The sequence below is a fragment of the Azolla caroliniana genome, unplaced genomic scaffold (genome assembly GCF_043228905.1).
Source record: "Azolla caroliniana isolate FFs.n. ecotype wild unplaced genomic scaffold, voAzoCaro1.0.p SCAF_15, whole genome shotgun sequence".
In the NCBI taxonomy this organism is placed as follows: domain Eukaryota; kingdom Viridiplantae; phylum Streptophyta; class Polypodiopsida; order Salviniales; family Salviniaceae; genus Azolla; species Azolla caroliniana.
The window spans coordinates 16,099,022-16,117,058 of NW_028230450.1; the positions used below are offsets into that span (position 1 = coordinate 16,099,022).

The 18,037-nt window shown below is 37.5% G+C and overlaps 1 protein-coding gene across 2 annotated transcripts; it reads right to left on the reverse strand.

Annotated features, from left to right (window-relative positions):
- Window positions 1-322: 322 nt before the first annotated feature.
- LOC147854820 (uncharacterized) lies at window positions 323-16,639 on the reverse strand. 2 transcript variants are annotated; one of them, XM_087331225.1, is made up of 9 exons: window positions 10,413-16,639; window positions 10,218-10,297; window positions 9,292-9,455; window positions 8,834-9,199; window positions 7,887-8,066; window positions 6,085-6,345; window positions 2,572-3,755; window positions 1,397-1,522; window positions 323-582 (listed from the first exon to the last, which is right to left on the reverse strand). In XM_087331225.1, the coding sequence occupies exons 1-7, from the start codon at window positions 16,553-16,555 to the stop codon at window positions 3,291-3,293; spliced, it is 7,659 nt and encodes a 2,552-aa protein (XP_087187351.1). In that variant the 5' UTR covers window positions 16,556-16,639; the 3' UTR covers window positions 323-582; window positions 1,397-1,522; window positions 2,572-3,290. The 2 variants fall into 2 exon arrangements, with proteins under 2 accessions (XP_087187351.1, XP_087187352.1); XM_087331226.1 differs by lacking the exons at window positions 323-582; window positions 1,397-1,522; window positions 2,572-3,755; window positions 6,085-6,345 and having other exon boundaries at window positions 7,940-8,066; window positions 9,100-9,199.
- Window positions 16,640-18,037: the final 1,398 nt, after the last annotated feature.

Consider the following 18,037-nt stretch of genomic DNA (forward strand, 5'->3'; position numbering starts at 1 on the left):
GTTTAGTGAGGAAAGTGCCTTCATTTTGGAACTCATGCCGAACAATCCAAATGGGCAATAACCCATGAGGTTGGATTCAAAAGACTTGAACGAAGGAGAAAAGGTTTGTCAAGGACATGCTCGTTGAGATTCTTGGTATTTGTAGAGGATGAGGTAATTTAGGTTTTCCACACAACTTTGGTGTGGCCAATGTTAAGGTAGTAAGATGAGGTATACAATGTGCATTTGATGTTCCCTATCTACACTGGAAATGGCATGAAGCTGGTGTTGCTCTTGTAGGTGATTCAGTAATACACTTATATTGATTCAAGCATCTTGCTCTAGTCTTTTTGGCATTGTTTCTTGAAGTCTAGTTATTAATCGACACCGCAAAGCCATTAGCTAGATAATTTATTCTATCAAAAAGACCAGAAAACAAATTTGTGGGGTAACACAGTTAAAAGATTTTTGCATTAATGTGTTGTATTCTTCTTTTAAACAATGATGAGAACACTCGTTCACATAGAATTCCTTTTGCTTCTAGATGCGATCCTCTTTGTAGTAATGGATTACATAGGACTTTGTGTTATTAGTGACCAATCCCTAGAAACAAAGAACAAACAAGTGTCATTCTTGATTGGTAATAAACGATGTCAAATATGAAAACGTAGTCCGTATATTTAGAACAAGAGACATCTCTTAAAGGAATTAGGCAAAAACAAAAGAAAAAACATGACTGTGTGCATCAATTTTATTACTACCACTCCATAGACCGACATATTTGCATTTGTGGGGTTTCCCATTCAAATGCAAACGAATACGTATACGAATGCATAGTCAAGTATTCGTTTAAAAAAAAAAGAGAGAGTACATGAACTCCCTCCTTTTTAGTTTCCTCAATATAAAAAAGGGACTATTAATAAATTTTTATAATAAATGTAAAAGTATTCGTTTCATTTTTAATAAACAAATAAAATAAAATAGAGGTTCAGTAATTCCTTACTTTTTATTCTCCCAAAAATTATGGATATTTTTATCTGACATTAAGAATGCGACTTCACACTAATCATATTTCCATAATAAATATATAAATATTCATTTTTTTCAAATAAATAAATAAAATAAAATAAAGGTTCAAAACTCTCCCCTTTTTTATTTAATACTATAAAGGAGAGTTAATACTAATCATATTTTTATAATCTATTAATGAATGACTGTTCTTTTTTTACTGATTTTTAAATTAATATTTTTTGTATATTTATTTTGTAAAACGAATGATTTTATAATATTCTTGGGACAATTTCGTATCCTCGAATATTGCGAATAACACGCATGGAGAATATCGTGAATATCAAGCATGTGTCAATCTATATAACTCTAGTTTACGATGACGTTACAAAACCCACACTTTGCTTACCTTCTTTAGGCTTATACGATCCGTTGAAGAATAATTTCCTTTCAGCATTGTGTACTTCCTTGATTTGAACCCGCATAAAGCTCTACATCTTTGTAGACTTTAATGCTCATCATATATATTCATGATCTGCAAAAATATACACCAAAATGGCCATTATGGTATCCTCTTGGAAAGAAAAACATCAAATTTTTACATAGACTGCATCAATGTTCATGTGGAAAATGTGGCAAGAGAGCAAGATTGCAAAGCACTACATGTTTTTTTCAACAAATACAATCTCCACTATTTGGGGAGCATGCACAAAAAGCCATAATAATGTCCTGTGGAAAATGCAAGAAAAGCATGGTTGCTCCTAACGGTATTGTCTCAACATTCACTGCCAAACAAAATCTATGTCTCAACATAGGAGTAGAAACTAGGACTGTAGTCTTTTCGACTATTTGTGTACATTTTGGTTCTTTTTTTTTTTTTACTAAGAGTTCCATCCCTGGCTGTTAGGACTTCTAACGTACACATGGAAAAAGACTCTCTCAAAGATAACCATAATGCAGTATTGATGATCAAATGTGGCAGTTTTTTAAGAGTAAATCTCCATCATGGGCGTAATTTGTATTCAGACTTTATATGCCTGAAGTTGCACCAGTTTATATATTTTTTGGACACTGGTGCTGGAGAAGTCGTTAATAAGATCCTCGGTGTGGTTAAAACAGGGCATACACTCTCTTATGAGCTTCTATGCTGTCTATTTTAGGATGCTTAAGCAGACTTAGTGTCTTAAACTCATTGAGTTATTTGTGAAGTGAAAATGAAAATAAGATACTGAGTGTTGATCGGATTTCTCACCTATGAAATGAGGGACAGCCAATCCAATTAAATGATTTCCATATTTTGAATGATGTTTCTCGATGGGTTGATGATGTCCACAATAACAGTTTATGCTCTGTTTGTGCACATAACTAATGTTATTTGCAAAGATGATGGGATTCTCTCACTAATTAACTTAACCTTTTGTGATGATATCGAAATACTACAGTGGCACATAATAAAGGTACTTTAGACTAAGGTATCCCAGTGAATGGTATGGGAAAAACACTTCTATACTTTGGAAGAAAAAATTAAAAGATCGACTACACATGAAAACCAGAAATGATCAGAAACCAAACATGACTTCTTACCTCCATTTAAATCAAAATTGTGTAAATTGATCCCATTTTAGATGTATGTGGATATGACCTCTGGATCATTAGAATCTGCACCTTTGAACACACAGCAACATGGCATGACAAATTTCCTGTTTCCAGAAAGAAAATCTTGCTCAACTCTTAGACTTTCTTAGTGTTTTTTTTCTTCTTATTACGCCAATTGATAAACAAAATCCTTCCTCTTTCTGGTTCTTCAAATGTGACCATTATAGACATCGTCTAAGTGAATGCCATATGCCTGAATGTTTTCTATTCTTGCCGGTTCTTCTTTTCTTGAGGAGTCAGTTTTGCAATCATGCCCTTGTTTTGACAGTTAAGGTGTTCGTCCTCATTATTTAAATTGATTTCCAATTTATCGTAATTGGCATTCTTTCTATGTGGAAATGCACTTTCCAGTATTCCCAGTAAATGGGGTGTTTTGTCATTAACTGTATAGATATCCTCTTTTTAGAATCTAATTTGAGATATCTGCATTTCAAGGTACCTCAAAGCACATTTTTAGCATATAAACTCTTATGTAGCCTCCTACTTCGGCATGTAACGTGTTTAAAATCACAATATTTCTTTCAACTATCTTCAAATTTTTCTTGCTGGCACATCCTGAAAGAGTGTGTAGTAGTTCCCTTGCAGTTTAATTCCTCGCAATTCAAATATGTAGAACCTTTCAGTTCTCATTATATGTTCATCATATCTCAGCCACCATAAATAAGCTTCGTGATGTAAGTTCTCCACGAGGGTGATGGATGAGGCAGTATACTGTGAGGACCTATTTTTGAGTTGCACAAGCACATTTCATTCTTTTTTGTATTGTCAATGTGTTGTTCGGACGTCATCAAATCAGTAAAAACTCTCTGAGATATATTGGCAGCAGCATGCATCTCCATTTGATTCTTTCCATCAGGCACTTCTGTATGTAGCTTCGTATGTTTCATTTCCAGATTCAAATCTGGCATTCCTTTACAATCTTCAACATTATTAAGTAAGTTACTGTAGCCAATTCCATCTTTTCTTAATACCATTTGTAGCTGCTCCAGTTTCTGAATAACTGCATCCAAGGTTGGCCTTCGATGTGGATCTCTTACCAATACAAAATTAAGAAACTCCATGATTGGTTTGAAGTTATTCAGCTTTGCAGCCTTCTCATCAGTAATAAGCTCCTGCCAAAAAGAAGAACAGATCTAGATAAAAAAACTAATGGAAATGATCTTATGTCTCAAACGTTAAGAGTGCTCTTTTCTTTGAATATTTCTGGTTCAAACAAAAATGAAGTGACCATCTCATTCTAGGCATTTTTTACACGTTTTCACCCCCCATTGAGGTAATATGTATTAAAAAAAAAGACAGAATGTGTTTAGACAAGAAATTCCCATTGATGGAATGGTTTTGGAAAATAATAAATCCCCATATAGCACATGAAGGTGTAATTTGTGAGACAAACCATTCATCCTATGGTTTGACAATGTGGAAAAGAAAAGAGTTTTTCTCTCTGAAAGAGAACTAAGGGAAAGAAAGAAAGAAAAATTAACATCCTTTAAGAGGACCAAATGGGCTATAAGACCAAACAATAAATTACATCTTAAAATGTTGTCTCATCTTTGAGAACAGCAAACCAAATAAGCGTAAATAAGTAAATAAGTAAATAGAAATAGAACAAAGATGTGACTAAAGAATCTTATCATTTATACATGTAAGATTCTCGTCATCTATTCATGTATTGTGTTTCTTTGAAAGATCCCTAGAATAGGTTGATTAAAAAATAGAGAGGTTTTTGAAGCAAGGGAAGCACCTGCGGTGGCAGAAGATAACGGCTTTTATTTGTCCATGACAAGGGTGGCGAGATAATGGTCCATGAGGCCGGGGCCTATGTGCATGACAATTGCTATTGCCCATATCTATTGTACCGTATGTCCTGGTTGGGAGCCCATTTGTACAGCCCCTACTGACTTGCAGCCTAAGTAGGAGTGATGGACCAAGAGAAAACTGTGATTTTCCTTTGTTGATGAGCTTGTGTGGCTGTGTTATTGTCCTTCAATTTCTCCTTGTACCTCTTTAGTTCTAGCAAGAGAAGACCAAGCACCATTGTCCTCATATTCCATTACCTTGAGTAATGGGCCAAAGCCTTACTTAAAGAGGCAATTGTATCTCCCTCTGATTTCATAAAAAACAGTCCAATGACAAACATACTGTTCTTCAGATTCCACTCACTGGTGACACAATTGGCAAAATAGATATTCTAGAGGTATTCATTCATATCTTCCTATCTCAACTGATGTGAAGAAGTTTGCAGCTGCCCTATCACGTTTCACAGCATAAAGGATAGATGTATATCCATATTAGAGGGGCTGATAATGAATCGATCCTCTAGTGTGTGTAAAAGGTGTCTTATAGTGGCCATCTTCCTACCAAGAGATGTTCTGGGGTCGATCCATGTTATTTCATTTTCCAACATGATAATATCAGTTCGGATCACTCTATTCTTTTCTACTTTGAACATATTTAGACGGGGACACCCAAGCTATGTAGGAGTGGGGGTAGTGTGTTTATGTTTATGCCATGTGACTCGAACCATTTGTGGATTTCATCATAGCAACAATGAATATCTCCATGTTCAGCAATTTGTTTTGATGGCATAAGTGCCATCCTTGAGTACCTTCATTTAGGGAGCTCCCAAAGTCGTTGGTTACTGCCACTGGTCACTGATCCAAATAATGTCTTGATGATTATTGGGGCACCAACCCTTTGCTCCTTATCATACGGGCGATCATTGAGGCAAAAGATCTCTCTGAATCTTTCCAATTATTTGCCTTGTTAAGACTCCCTCCCAGGTTTCTACTCCATAGAATAGAGTTGGTGTGACAAGTGTATCAAATACCCACAGCTTAGTTTGTGGGGCCTGGAACTTCAAATGTGCACATTGTCTTTCAAGAGCACCACGGGCTGCATATCCATGAGAGAGTTGAATACGACCAGCCTCTCATAAAAAGAACTGAGGTCCTTTGAATGTTACTCCTAGGTACGTGTAGGATCATGTATATGCCACCTTTTCCTCTCCCAAGAAGACTTCTGGCTCTGATCTTTTCAACTATGCTTGTGTGGTGTTAAACAGCATCATTTTAGTTTTATATATCTTTACCAACAAACCTTTATCTGTACAAAATACTTGTAAGGCATGTAGATGTCTTTTGTAGACCTTTTCGAGCGTTGGAGATCAGCACAATATCATCAGACAGAAAAACTATTTGCATGAGGATCTTAAAGATTCCACATCATCCCTTGTACAGAGCATATGAAACATACTCAGAAGTCAAGAGAAAAAAGGAACATTCTATAGAGGTACCACAAGGATAAAAAAAGAGAAAAGGGTCTCATGACAATGCATGGGATACCAGGCCTCATCATTTACTTTGTGTTACTACAATGGGCTAAGTGCAAGATGCCTGATGCATTACCTTTTTATCATGTTACTATGCTCAAGAATCTACTTACCTCCGAAGGCAATGTTACACGAATGAAAAACCGGGTCCAATCTTCATCATACAAAAGGTACTCTCCTGTTAAAAGTTCATACAAGAGGCATCCTAAGCCCCAAACATCAACGGCCCTACCCACACTCTCATCTTTTTCAGCAAAATTCATGAGGTTATCATCCTGTTTATTAGTAGATAGCAGCATCAACATTTCTGGGCTTTTGACATATTCAGTCCCTCGATTACGGACAGTGCATTCCCCACCTTGAAGAATGGATGCCTACAAAATAAAACATAAAACAGGGAAAGTAAATTAAATCTTACAACGTTACACTGTTATAGACAAAAAATATGATATTTTACTACTGAGGAAAGTCCTATGGTGCTGTATTATTGTACAAAAAACACCATATAATGAAACTCATCACAGCATTAAAATGTGCTTGACACAATGGGCTTGTATTAAAGCTGGTATTAAGCTAGCAACTAGAATAAAAACTAGGTGATGGATGCAAAAAGAAGAGTGGCCCAAAAAATAAAATCTCGAAGAAAAGCCCTGAGAAAAAACACAAGTTTCTACCCCTGGTTGGTACAAATACCGATTGTACAGGGCAAACATGGAATTTTGTCTGACTCAAATTCTGTGCTTTACTTGGAAGTTTTAGGAATCACGGTATCTTGACTCTCACTCTTAACATGTCCCCAGGAATTTCAGGTAGGTGCAAGTTCTCACAGTTTGTGACCTACCTTGCGATCAGTTACATAGATCGGTTGGTGCTCCTGGTGTCATGGTGCTTTTGTGCCATGATATTGAAACAAATTTAATCACATTAAAAATAAATTGAGGAGACAATTTTCAAACCCGGCACCTCAACATGATAAAGAAATTGGAACTATCAACGAGGTAGTAGTTATAAGCCTTAAATATTCCTAGATATGACTTAGATGGAGGGACAAAACACATGCATGTGTCTACACTAGGCCAAAGGGTAACTTAGATGAAGCAAAAAGAGCATGCGTGAGCAACCACCTGTGAGCTTTCTATTATTCATATTTAATTACCATGAAAAAGGCAGCTTTTCCTGGTTTTATCTTTTTTCTATGATTTTTATGTCTCTCCAAAGATTCAAACTTTTAACCTCTTTTATCTAAGCACAGACGAGTTTCATTATGCTATAGATTTCTTTCATGTTGTAATGCCTTAAATCTCATTATATCATCCTTTTTCTACCTTTCCTTCTATTATTTCCATCACAATACCAGCCATTGTGAATGTCAGAGTGCCTTAGCATTTAACCTCTTTTATCTAAGCATAGACGAGTTTCATTATGCTATAGATTTCTTTCGTGTTGTAATGCCTTAAATCTCATTATATCATCCTGTTTCTACCTTTCCTTCCATTATTTCCATCACAATACCAGCCATTGTGAATGTCAAAGTGCCTTAGCATTTATTCATGCCAAGTCTGAGGTTGAGTTAGTTGTGTCATAGGTTGCCTCTCACTAAGTATTTTCCATTCTCTTTTTACTTGCTTGTCCTAGGAGCAACTCGTACACCGCTGCTTCAATATTATCTCTTCTCCCTCGCAAGTCATTTTTCATTGCAAAATTTAAGAATGTAAGTCAATTGGCTTTGTTTGGAAATCACGTGATAGATTTTCTAGCCTTGCAATTGGTTGCAAATCACTCAGTTATGATGGCATATGCAAGTTGATCTTTTAGATAAGCATGTCATTTCATAGAATTCTTGGCAGTCATGTTGATTTGAACATTAAGACCTTAAAGGTATTTTATGTAGTTCTTGTATTTATGCTTTGCATACCTTGCTTTGCCCAAAATCTGCAATACAGACTCGAAAAGGAAGGCAGAAGCTCTCCATTATCTTTGACAAAACTGGATTCCAAAATTCTTCTTCAGATTGGATGGTTTCCAATGGCTCCAAAAGAATGTTGTCACATTTAAGATCGTAATGCACAACATTATGCAGCTCAAGAACCTTAACCTGGTATCCCCAGACCAAGCATTAGAAATACAATTGGTTTTTATGTTTCATTTTCATATTAATCATTTAAATTGGCTTCCTTATTTAGCACACAGCTGATGTCAAATGAATGTTAAAAGAAAAATTTGACAAATCTCAAAAGGAGTCTTACTACTAGATATCAACCTTTCAAACAAACACGATTTTGATAAAATATGTGTGAATTAAACTCTTTCTAGGCACAATCTCTTGGGTGCCTTTGAGCAAGAAAAAGGAGATAAACCAAACTATGGATAATTCAGATGTGAACATAAAAGGAGATCCTAATGGATTCCCAAAAAACAACAATATGTCTTCTTCCCTCATATCCAATCTTCGTCAATTGTAGCTTTGAGATTGAAAATGTGATCAAGAATCGCATATCTTCTTATTATGCATATTTCCTTACCTAAATGGCCTACTGACTTTGCCCAGTAATGAGGATGCAATACAGAGTAATCTGGATTCAGAATAGTCTAGAGAACTCAATTGTGTTACCTTCTTTTTCATAAGATTTTGAACCGATCATGAATTTTAGTGACTCATTTCTCACCCTAAGAAATGATCAGCCCAAAATCATTGACTACAATCTATAGTTTTTCCAAATATCCTTGGATCGTCACCAGCATGAGGACCTGCTCTATTTAGAATTACGAATCTGTTGTAAAATTTTGTGATCCCCCACTTGAAGCAAAATGAAATGAGTTTACACAAGGAAATTTAAAACATTGTTTGGGAATGGTTCTTACTGCTTGAAGCACAGCTTTGTAAATCTCTAAGTACAGTGGTAACTTCTCATAAAAAGCTTGGCTAAGCTTTTCAGAAGAATCTTTTTCTCTTTTATTAAATTGAATATCATGACGTTGACGCCAATGACGAAGGCTACACTTATAATGTTTGAGAACAAGTATAAATGACTCGATATCAACACCATAATCTAATAACTGGCAAACCCTGTGATCCCCAATAAACTTCTCAAGAATCTCTACTTCAGAATAAATGTCAAAAAATCTACAAGGATCATATGGTCCTTTGGGTAAATCAACTGTCTTCAATACCACTGACTCGCAAATTTTTCTGTCTCCATCCATCTTCGTGAATGTTGCTGCATACACCTACATTGGGAAGTAATCCACGAGTTATCTCAAACACCACAAAAACTAAATATATTTCAATCATGTCAGTTCTACCATACATCTGTGCTCACCTGAGAAGAGGCACCATGAGCAATACGATGCCTATTTGTATACAAAGAAGAGTCAAAGTGATCTCGCCATACTAGCTTGAAAATCCTACAAACCGATGGGGAAAAGCTCCTCATCCTCTGGCGAAGAAAAGGCAACAATATGGCATTGGCTGTATGATTAATATCTGGTTCAATCATAGTAAGGAGCACTTTGTTTCGTATCAATTTTTCATACCTAAACTGATTGTTATAAATTAAGAGATAACTTTTCAAAAAGGTTGAAGCATGCTTAGACGTACACACTAATAGACACTCCCATATTTTCCAATAAAACTGTAAATTTAATAAATCTGGCATTCTTCCTGTGATATTATGTTCTGCAACAAAGACACTCTATGAAATCTCACAGATATTCACCGCCATTATTTATATTAGCTTCTACATTAGGGGACACAGTTTTTCATACCCTCTCATGACTGGAAAGTCTGTGTCCTCATGTAGGATCTAATAGGCATGGTCATGAGCCTTTGATCCTAGTAACCTTAGGATAAAGTTTGCAGAACACGAGGATTTAACTAAGAGTTAAAAGGCCTAAAAATTATTAGAATGAATGATACACTGCATTTTGTAGATCCGAAAAATGCAAGAAAAAATGACACGTGTCCTCAAACAAGGCAAGCACACCCCCTTTAGGACGTCAATGCCATGAAATAGAACTATAAACCAATTATGCAAATGCCGTTTGAAGATGACCATCAGTATGATGTATATCACTACTGCTTAGAGAATAGCAGTTCTTTAATTTTTGAGCTATTTAAACTCTTAACACGGAGAGCTTATCAAAGGCGTCATTCATCATTTGCATAAAAGAGAAAAAAATTGCTGTTTTTGCAAAGTTGTTTCCTCACTAGAAAAATAACACCATGAGAGTTCTTGCCAAAGGATACGATAAAGAAGGTAGAATGGAGCATTAATCCTTTGGCCATCCATGGGAAATCTATCAGTGTAAGAGGTATCCAAGGTACCCCTGCAGCAGGTAAAGGACATGTTATGCTAGTGAAAAGAGAGACCTTCGCATAGAATTAATTTTAATCAGTATTTCATCATTAAACATTATACAAAAAATTATGAAAGTTCCTTACTGGGGAGTAATCATCAACGACACAAAAAGCTCAAGAAGAAGCACATGAAGTCTGGAGTCACGATATATGCGTCTTTTTATTCGTTCACTCTCATAGGATAAATAGACTGTTCTATTGATATCCACAGAATATATAGCTCCTGAATTGAATTCGTTGTTTCTTGAGTTTTCATCATCTGGTTGAATGTGAGTTTGGGACATTTTCTTCTTAAGAAATAAATCTTCTTCTACAGATTCTCTTAATGAGCTAAGATCTTCCTCCCCTTTTCTTGCAGACTTGGGTAAGTTCAATTTAGGCACCATAGGTCTTCTTGTACTAGGTGTCATCTTCTTTGATTGCTGATTTGTGGTGATAATCGGAGATATTTCTGAAAGCTTTCTATTAATTTTTTGATTGGACATTCCTGATTTTCTCTGCAATGATGCCCTTTTTTCATCTTTCTGACAATCAATTTTCGATGCATCTTCCTTGGCAAGCTCCTTTTCTACTTCTTCATTTAAATCACAAAATCTACCACAGTAAACAAACTTATTATTGCTTTTGGACACATTTGAATTATTATCTTGCCTCTCTCCTTTTCTTTCAACTATCGACACAGCATTACAAGAAATATTCTCATGATCAAAGATGAGTGATGATCTCTCAATAAGTCTTGGATCAAGATATCCATAATCCTTGCAAGCCCTTGAAGATACAGGGCTTTCCTTTAGTTTCTTCCTTCTTATGGTCCGACATCTATCAGAAAATGCCTTAAGAGAATGAGGAAAAACTGTGAGAAGTGTAGAGTGCTTCTCATGTTTCAACGATCTTCTGCAATGATCTTGAATGGCAAGTCGATAACTTAGACCACGAGAAGAAACAGGAAAGGAATATTTTTTGCTACTTTCTGTTCTACATGAAGAATATCCAGACTGATGAGTTGAGTTTTTTATATCATCTTTACAGTGTATTGACTGCTGCTTTAACCTGACACGATTGCAATTTAGTGCTGGCAAGTAAATTTTCGTTTTTTCATTTTCCACATTGGTGTTTGAAGCATTTCCATAATGTTGGCTCAAGCTACTTCCATCATGATTGGCTGTATGATGTTTTCCCCATTCAATGCTTTCTACTGCATTGGACACTGATGTATTTTCAGCCAAGATTCTCTTGCTGTGAAAAAAGACATTATCTGCCAACAGATTTTGTGAGTCAAAATCATTTGATGTTCTGGGTTGGGGTGGCAAGACTGCATGTAAAAGATTTTCTGAAGAGGATTCCCTCGGTGTAACAACATTCGATAGTTCATATTCCAAAGCCATTTGATGTACAAGAAAATCCATTACTTTGAGCTGCTTGAAACGTCTGCTAACATTTCCATTTTTATTCTGTGAGAGTGCCAGAAGAACTTCTCCATGCTTCCTGCATGCAATGCTTATCGTCTCATCCTCTGAAAACATGGTTGTGCATAGATCTGCTAAAGAAGAGGATTCCTGGATAGAAAGGGTTTCTTCGTTCTGAACATATGATGACTGATTTCCTTCTGATACATCAATATTGTTAGCAGCTGCGTGATTCATTGATCTTTTCTTCTGTTGACCTTCTACCTTCCAGTTATAAAGCTGCAAGAAGCAAAGAAAATGATAATCCAAGAAGGCATCAACGTAGCTTTGTTTCAGAAAAGGGCTTTCAGATGCAGTTTCTGGCTTCACAGTACACTCTGGGAATTTGAGACTAAACACTTTTACCAGAAGATTAAGACACTCCTCTTCAATAAGCATAGAAATACGTGAAGCAAGACCTTGAACTATTATCCTAGCTGTACAACTCTTGCAGAGGCAGCGACCAGAATCGCAATGAGAGTGCACTGAATGGCAAGATGATTCGATGATTGGGAATGTTTGGCTGCAAGTTAGATCAGATGTTAGATGCTTGAGAAGCTTAAACAGATACGGTGTCTGCCAGCTCCAGCTTCTGATGGGTGATGTTCCATGTCTACAATGAGGAGATGTCTTGATCGACCTATCATCTTCTGTAAGAACTTGACTACTTCCATTGAGCTCACATACCCTTGCTGCAGACTGTCTTGCTGAGCTCAATTTCAAGGATGGAGAGACATCATGATCTCGTCTTCCTCGAAGTAATGAGATCTGATCTTCACATGTTATTGTGCAACCTGCCGTCTCTCTCTCTATTTCCCTCTCTGTACGAATCATTCTCCCCTGGAAAAATGGACCCTTCAGTATGTTCATCAGTAATCCATCAACTGGATTCATGAGGAAATCAAGAAGGAAATCCATGTCTTCTGAAGAAAAGAAAGAGAAGTTATCATTGAACTTGGACGCCTTTGATTGCATCCTTCTGTAGAAAAGGATAACAAGTGAGTCGAGACACTGAAATGCATCCCTTAAAAATCCAAGACCAGGGGATTCTAAACAGAAATCTCGTTTACTAAACAGTAGTATTGTCAATGCCTCAGGCATATCAGTGTAAAACCTAGAAAAATTCAAGATATTCTTGTAGCATCCATGACAGGATTCCAGTAAAAGCCAGCTCAGATAGCTCTTCACACATGCCCAATGCTTCTTTTTACTCACAATAATTTGCCAGAGTCTCTCCTCAATATCAGTCCAACACGAGCTTGAGTATGACTTATCATCTTTTATGATTTGAAAAATAGCTTTCAAGAGATTTAAAAAGCTTTGCATAGCAAGTATTTGAGGCAAAGACCAACTAGCAGGCTGCTCCAATCCAGAAAAAACACTCAAGGCTCCATCAAAATATCCACATATGTCTGGAAGAATGGAGCATACTAATCCTTCTGTTGAAAGGAAGATACTGAAGTCTGCTACAATGTTCATGAGCATGCTAATTCTTTGCCAAAAGCTTAAAGTTGATAGCCGTCCCACGTCAATGTTCTTGTGAGATGCAAGTTTGTGGTTACACTTTTCTATTAGACCTGATAGTGCATTGCATTCCAAAGAAAGAATGTCTGAAGACAGCGCCACTCTAAGATTCCTCAATGCCTCTTGAAGAAAAAGTTCATGAAAACTGATGTTAACATCAGCTTGAAGGGATTTCCTAGCTTTTGTTACATGTTCCAGCCCTTGATTTTTATCAACGTGCCCATGTTTGTCTGTATTCATTTGAGTCAACACCCTATCTAACTGGTATATTACTTGAAAGATCAATTCTTGCAATCTTCTTTCATCGGGTTGAGATAAACTATCAATGAAATTGCACATATCCATAATGAAGGAAGAGATGACTGCATCATGGTTTACATGAATTTTCCTTGTGACTTCCCTCTGCGCTGAAACTGCAGCAGCACTGTGATGTACAAGCAAAGTATGGAATACCTCTAGCAAGCATATATTTGTTTCCAGAACCATTATATGGAATCCATCATTTGTTCTTCGTAATCTTCTGCTTTTCTCCACAGTCAAACATGGCTTCAAGATAAGTTTTGGAACTTTGGGCCTTTCGGAGGAATGATGCATTACATTTTGACCAACATTGTCCAAATTTAAATTGTCTGGCTGTAGCACTTTTTGAACAGTGGTGCATTCTTCAGAATGATCATTTTCTATAAGACTCCTCACAGAAAGATGCCTTTTCTGTTTTCTTTGATTAAAGATGAACTTGGATGAACTTTTCCCCCTGCATAAGAAAGCCACTTTTGTTACAAGATCTACCAATCTGGCAAAACTTCCCTCTAGCATCTGGTACCCTCTTTCTTTCAGGGTCTCATGTTTCGAGCTATGTATAGAAATATTGCAGACACTTTCAGAAGTTAAATGTCCTGCACCATATCTGTGTTTAATGGACAATGGAGAAACTATGAGGTTTTCCTTTCCTTGTTCCATCACTTCACCAGGAAGTGTCACGCATATATCATTGTTGATTGAACATTCAAATTGGTTGGATGTCCTTATCCTAACAAGTGAGACATACAGCTCAAGTATTGGCCACAATCCTCCACATTTTGCAACACCAGATGCGATGAAGATAGACCCATTAACTAACAGAACTAGCAATTTGGTTAGACACCATAATTTCTCTAGTTCACTCTCGAGATTCTGATCACTGCTATCCACTTGAGGTGTTCGCAGCTTGATTTCTCCACTGGAAGGAAAGTTCAATAAACCATTATTAGTTGTATAATCCTTCAGCCGACCCATCAAGAAATCAACTATGTGATTGGTAGCATCTGCAGGAAGAACATGTGTAGTATTCAAACAAATTTCTGCAGTCTCATATATACTTAAGCCTGCTGTTTCTCCTCTCGAAATGTGTTTTCCAGATGATTCAATTGCCTCTTCAATCAACGATTCTAAGAAACCATTGTGCACCCACTCCAGCAATCTCATCTGTATTGATTCTATCTTACAAGTGTTGTCCTCAAAAGGCACACCAGATTTTGAGGAAGTCGGGCAAAGGGAATCAAAAAACTTTAGGATACCAATATTTTCAGATTCATTGCCACTTCCTTTATTGGGTAGGAGATGAACCTTTAGGATCTCACAATCTAATTGAGAATCTTGAAACTCATGTTTTATTTCCTTGTTTTGCTTTGAAAAGCTCCGACAAGGTGAAGCCGCATGCTGATATGCATTCTGCGGCATCAAACTGCCTTTGACATGTTGCCTCGTTGAATCTCTCCCGGCCCTGCAGCTCTCATTGCTTGATAAGTTTCCACTTGTTGATGTGGATCCATTCCCCTCTATGCTATAGGTGGAACAGAGTGATTTGATAGACAATGGGGTTACAATACCTCCTTTTCTATTAGAAAGATCCATCCTTGAATCACTCCTGCTCGACGGAAACATTTCTTTAGCATCTTGCATCAAAATGTCAAGCAAAATGTGAATGCCCCTTTGCCTGACTGACCTGCTACTGCTGCCCAAGTTTGAAAGGGCACATCGCTCCTTGGATGACAATCCAGGGTTTTTACCACTCAAAGAACAAAACTTCAGCTCCTGAATCGTTGGAGCTAACGATATGCTCTCCATTTTGAAAGCTCCTAAGAAACTGAAATCCCGTTTAAAAGAAGCAACCACTTCTTGTTCCGAAAAACCACCTTTATCATACATTACATTGAGAAGGGTGGCACAGTCTGAATTTTCTGTTCTTTCAGAGAGCTGGCATACTTTCCATTTACTCACCTGTGGACAGTGATTTTTGTGTTTACTGTACTCGTGTGATAGATCATAACTGCTTCCAGAATCATCTGTTATGTTTTTTAGTAAATTTTCTAAACATTTATCTCCGGTTATCCACAAGGCATTATCTGAAAAATCAAACTTTACCATGGTCCATTGCAAGGTGCTTAAACAGACCAGAAACCTCGAACCTTCCAATGCTGCGGCATAACTATGATGTTTGAGCCATCTACCAAAATCTATGAGCTCAAACCTCATATCAATGAATAAAGAATTATATACAACTTTTTGTACAAGCTGTTGGAAATGCCAAAGAACTCCCCCTGGAGAGATCATATCTACAAGTTTCTCATAGAACATCAAAGGGAGCGCAAGGAGCCATTTCTGAATCCACTTACAACTAATTGACGATCCATTACCATGTTTCCTACCTAAAAAATCATTACCCAGATGATTTACTCCAACAGATTTGGGAAACTTGTCCTTCGCTTTTTGCCTGAGGCTATGCCATTTCTCACACACCTTTGGATTTTCAACATTTTCCACCCTTAAAGAAGAAGAAGAAGAAGGAGAGCCATCTAGGGTTTCCACTTCCGGAGAAACCACAACAAAGAGGCCAGGAAAGATAGGTTGAATCAAAGGCATGAAAGACCTTAGTCTGCATGCAAACCAAAGTTGTGATTTCAAGATCCTGCGTGATGTTATATCTGAACTATGAAATTCCATACATTCTTCTGGAACTTCGGCCCATAAAGTGAAAGAACCAGGGCCTGAAGCTTTAACCCACTCATCTAATGCCCTTCTACTCCCGACCAGAACTCGGATAAAGTGAGGGAAGTGTACCTCTTCGCTGCTGCTAAGGCGGTGGTGCTTTTGCTTCTTGCTCTTGAGAAGCAGAGTGCCTAGTATGCTTTTCTGAGGGAAGATTAGGCCGTCTGCTAGAGGGGAGAAGTGGTGGTGATGGATGAAGGAGGCGGAGGAGGTGCTGTTCGTCTCTGACATTCTGTATCTCCGAGCATGGTCAAGATGGTTCAGGGAGCGCCGCCTCTGTTGCAGATGGAGATGGAGATGGAGATGGAGATGGAGATGGAGATATGGAGATGGAGGAAAGGAAAAGGAAACAGAGAGGAGGAAGTCCTTCCATTTCAGCTGAAAACGCCTTTCTCTGCAGGTAGTTGCTTTGTCGTTGCTTCCTCCTCCTCCTCCTTCTTCTTCTTCTTCTTCTTCTTCCTTCCTTCCTTCTTAGCGGTTTGGTTTGGTTTGGTTTGGTTTGGTTTCGGTTTGGTTTGGGTTTGGTCAAGTTTGGTTTCGGTTTGGTTTGGGCTGGTTTGGTTTGGGTTTTCTTTCGTTTCGGTTTCATTTCGCCATACTTCCATTTCGTTTCCGTTTCATTTGGCTTGGTTCTGGTTCTAATGGTGGCCCTCTCATACCTGCATGGAGAGGACAAACAGAATGTTCCTCGCTCCACTTGCTTCTCTCTGTCTTGTTTGCTTCTTTGTTTCGCAAAAGCTTCGCAGTGTTCTCACACTCTCTCTTGAGGAAGCCGAAACGCAAAGAACAACCAAACGCCCTTCGATGTTGGGCTTCAAAACAAGTCGACACAGAGTAGAAAGGATTAAGACGATAAGGGAACGTGAGCTACGTCAACTAGAAGCTATGGTTGGGGTACCTTTTATATTGGGGCCACGGGCCACATCCACATCGAAACCCTTTGACCTCCCGCTTCTCTTCGAGAGACTTGGATGGAAATGAAATTAGGCCTAGTCATAGTTCTAGCCATACGTCCCATTCGTGTCATACTCAAACGCCAATATTCATATCATACTCATACGTGAAAAGGCTCCAAGTATGATTGAAATCCATATGCGGTACATAGATATATATACATATGGTGTACATAGTGTGTGTGCGGTGAGGGGGAGAGAGAGAGATAGAGAGAGAGCGTGTGTGGTCTAGAGAGAGAAACCCTGTTTTGGATGTGTGAGGAGAAAGTGGTTGAGTGTATATCTAGACTCTAGAGAGAGAGAGGAGCTATGGGTTTTGTTTATGTGAGGGAGTGTGTAATATGTATATTAGATATCTAGGTTTTGTAGAGAGAGAAGATCTGTCAGTTCTTGTGTGTGAGAGAGAGAGAGTGTGTGTGTGTCAAACGTCACTTCTGTTCACAAAGAATTATGAATATCAAAAATTAAAAAAACCCAAACGAATATCCCGCATCATATGCGTATGTTTGCAAACGTTCACGTACGTCCAGTAAATTGGACGTACGCGAATATTAGGAACTATGGGCCTAATATAACATCATTTTCATTGTAGAACATGTTTGTTATTTTATTTTACTAAAACTATTTAGCTTAAAACTCTATTTTTATTTTTATTTTTTACTTTCGATGAATGGGTAAATATCCCATTTTTTGTTGTAAACCATTTGTCTCATGGGCCAATTTTGGCCTTAGAAGACGTTAATTATCTTTCTTTCACACC

Bases quoted from the DNA above. Each gene is read 5' to 3' on its own strand.
- LOC147854820 (XM_087331225.1), bottom strand. From the start codon at position 16,555: ATGTCAGAGACGAACAGCACCTCCTCCGCCTCCTTCATCCATCACCAC. The intron at 10,298-10,412 runs GTAAGGAACTTT...TACCTGCTGCAG, and splicing joins TCGTTGATGATTACTCCCCA to GGGTACCTTGGATACCTCTT. The intron at 9,200-9,291 runs GTGAGCACAGAT...TTCCCAATGTAG, and splicing joins CTCATGGTGCCTCTTCTCAG to GTGTATGCAGCAACATTCAC.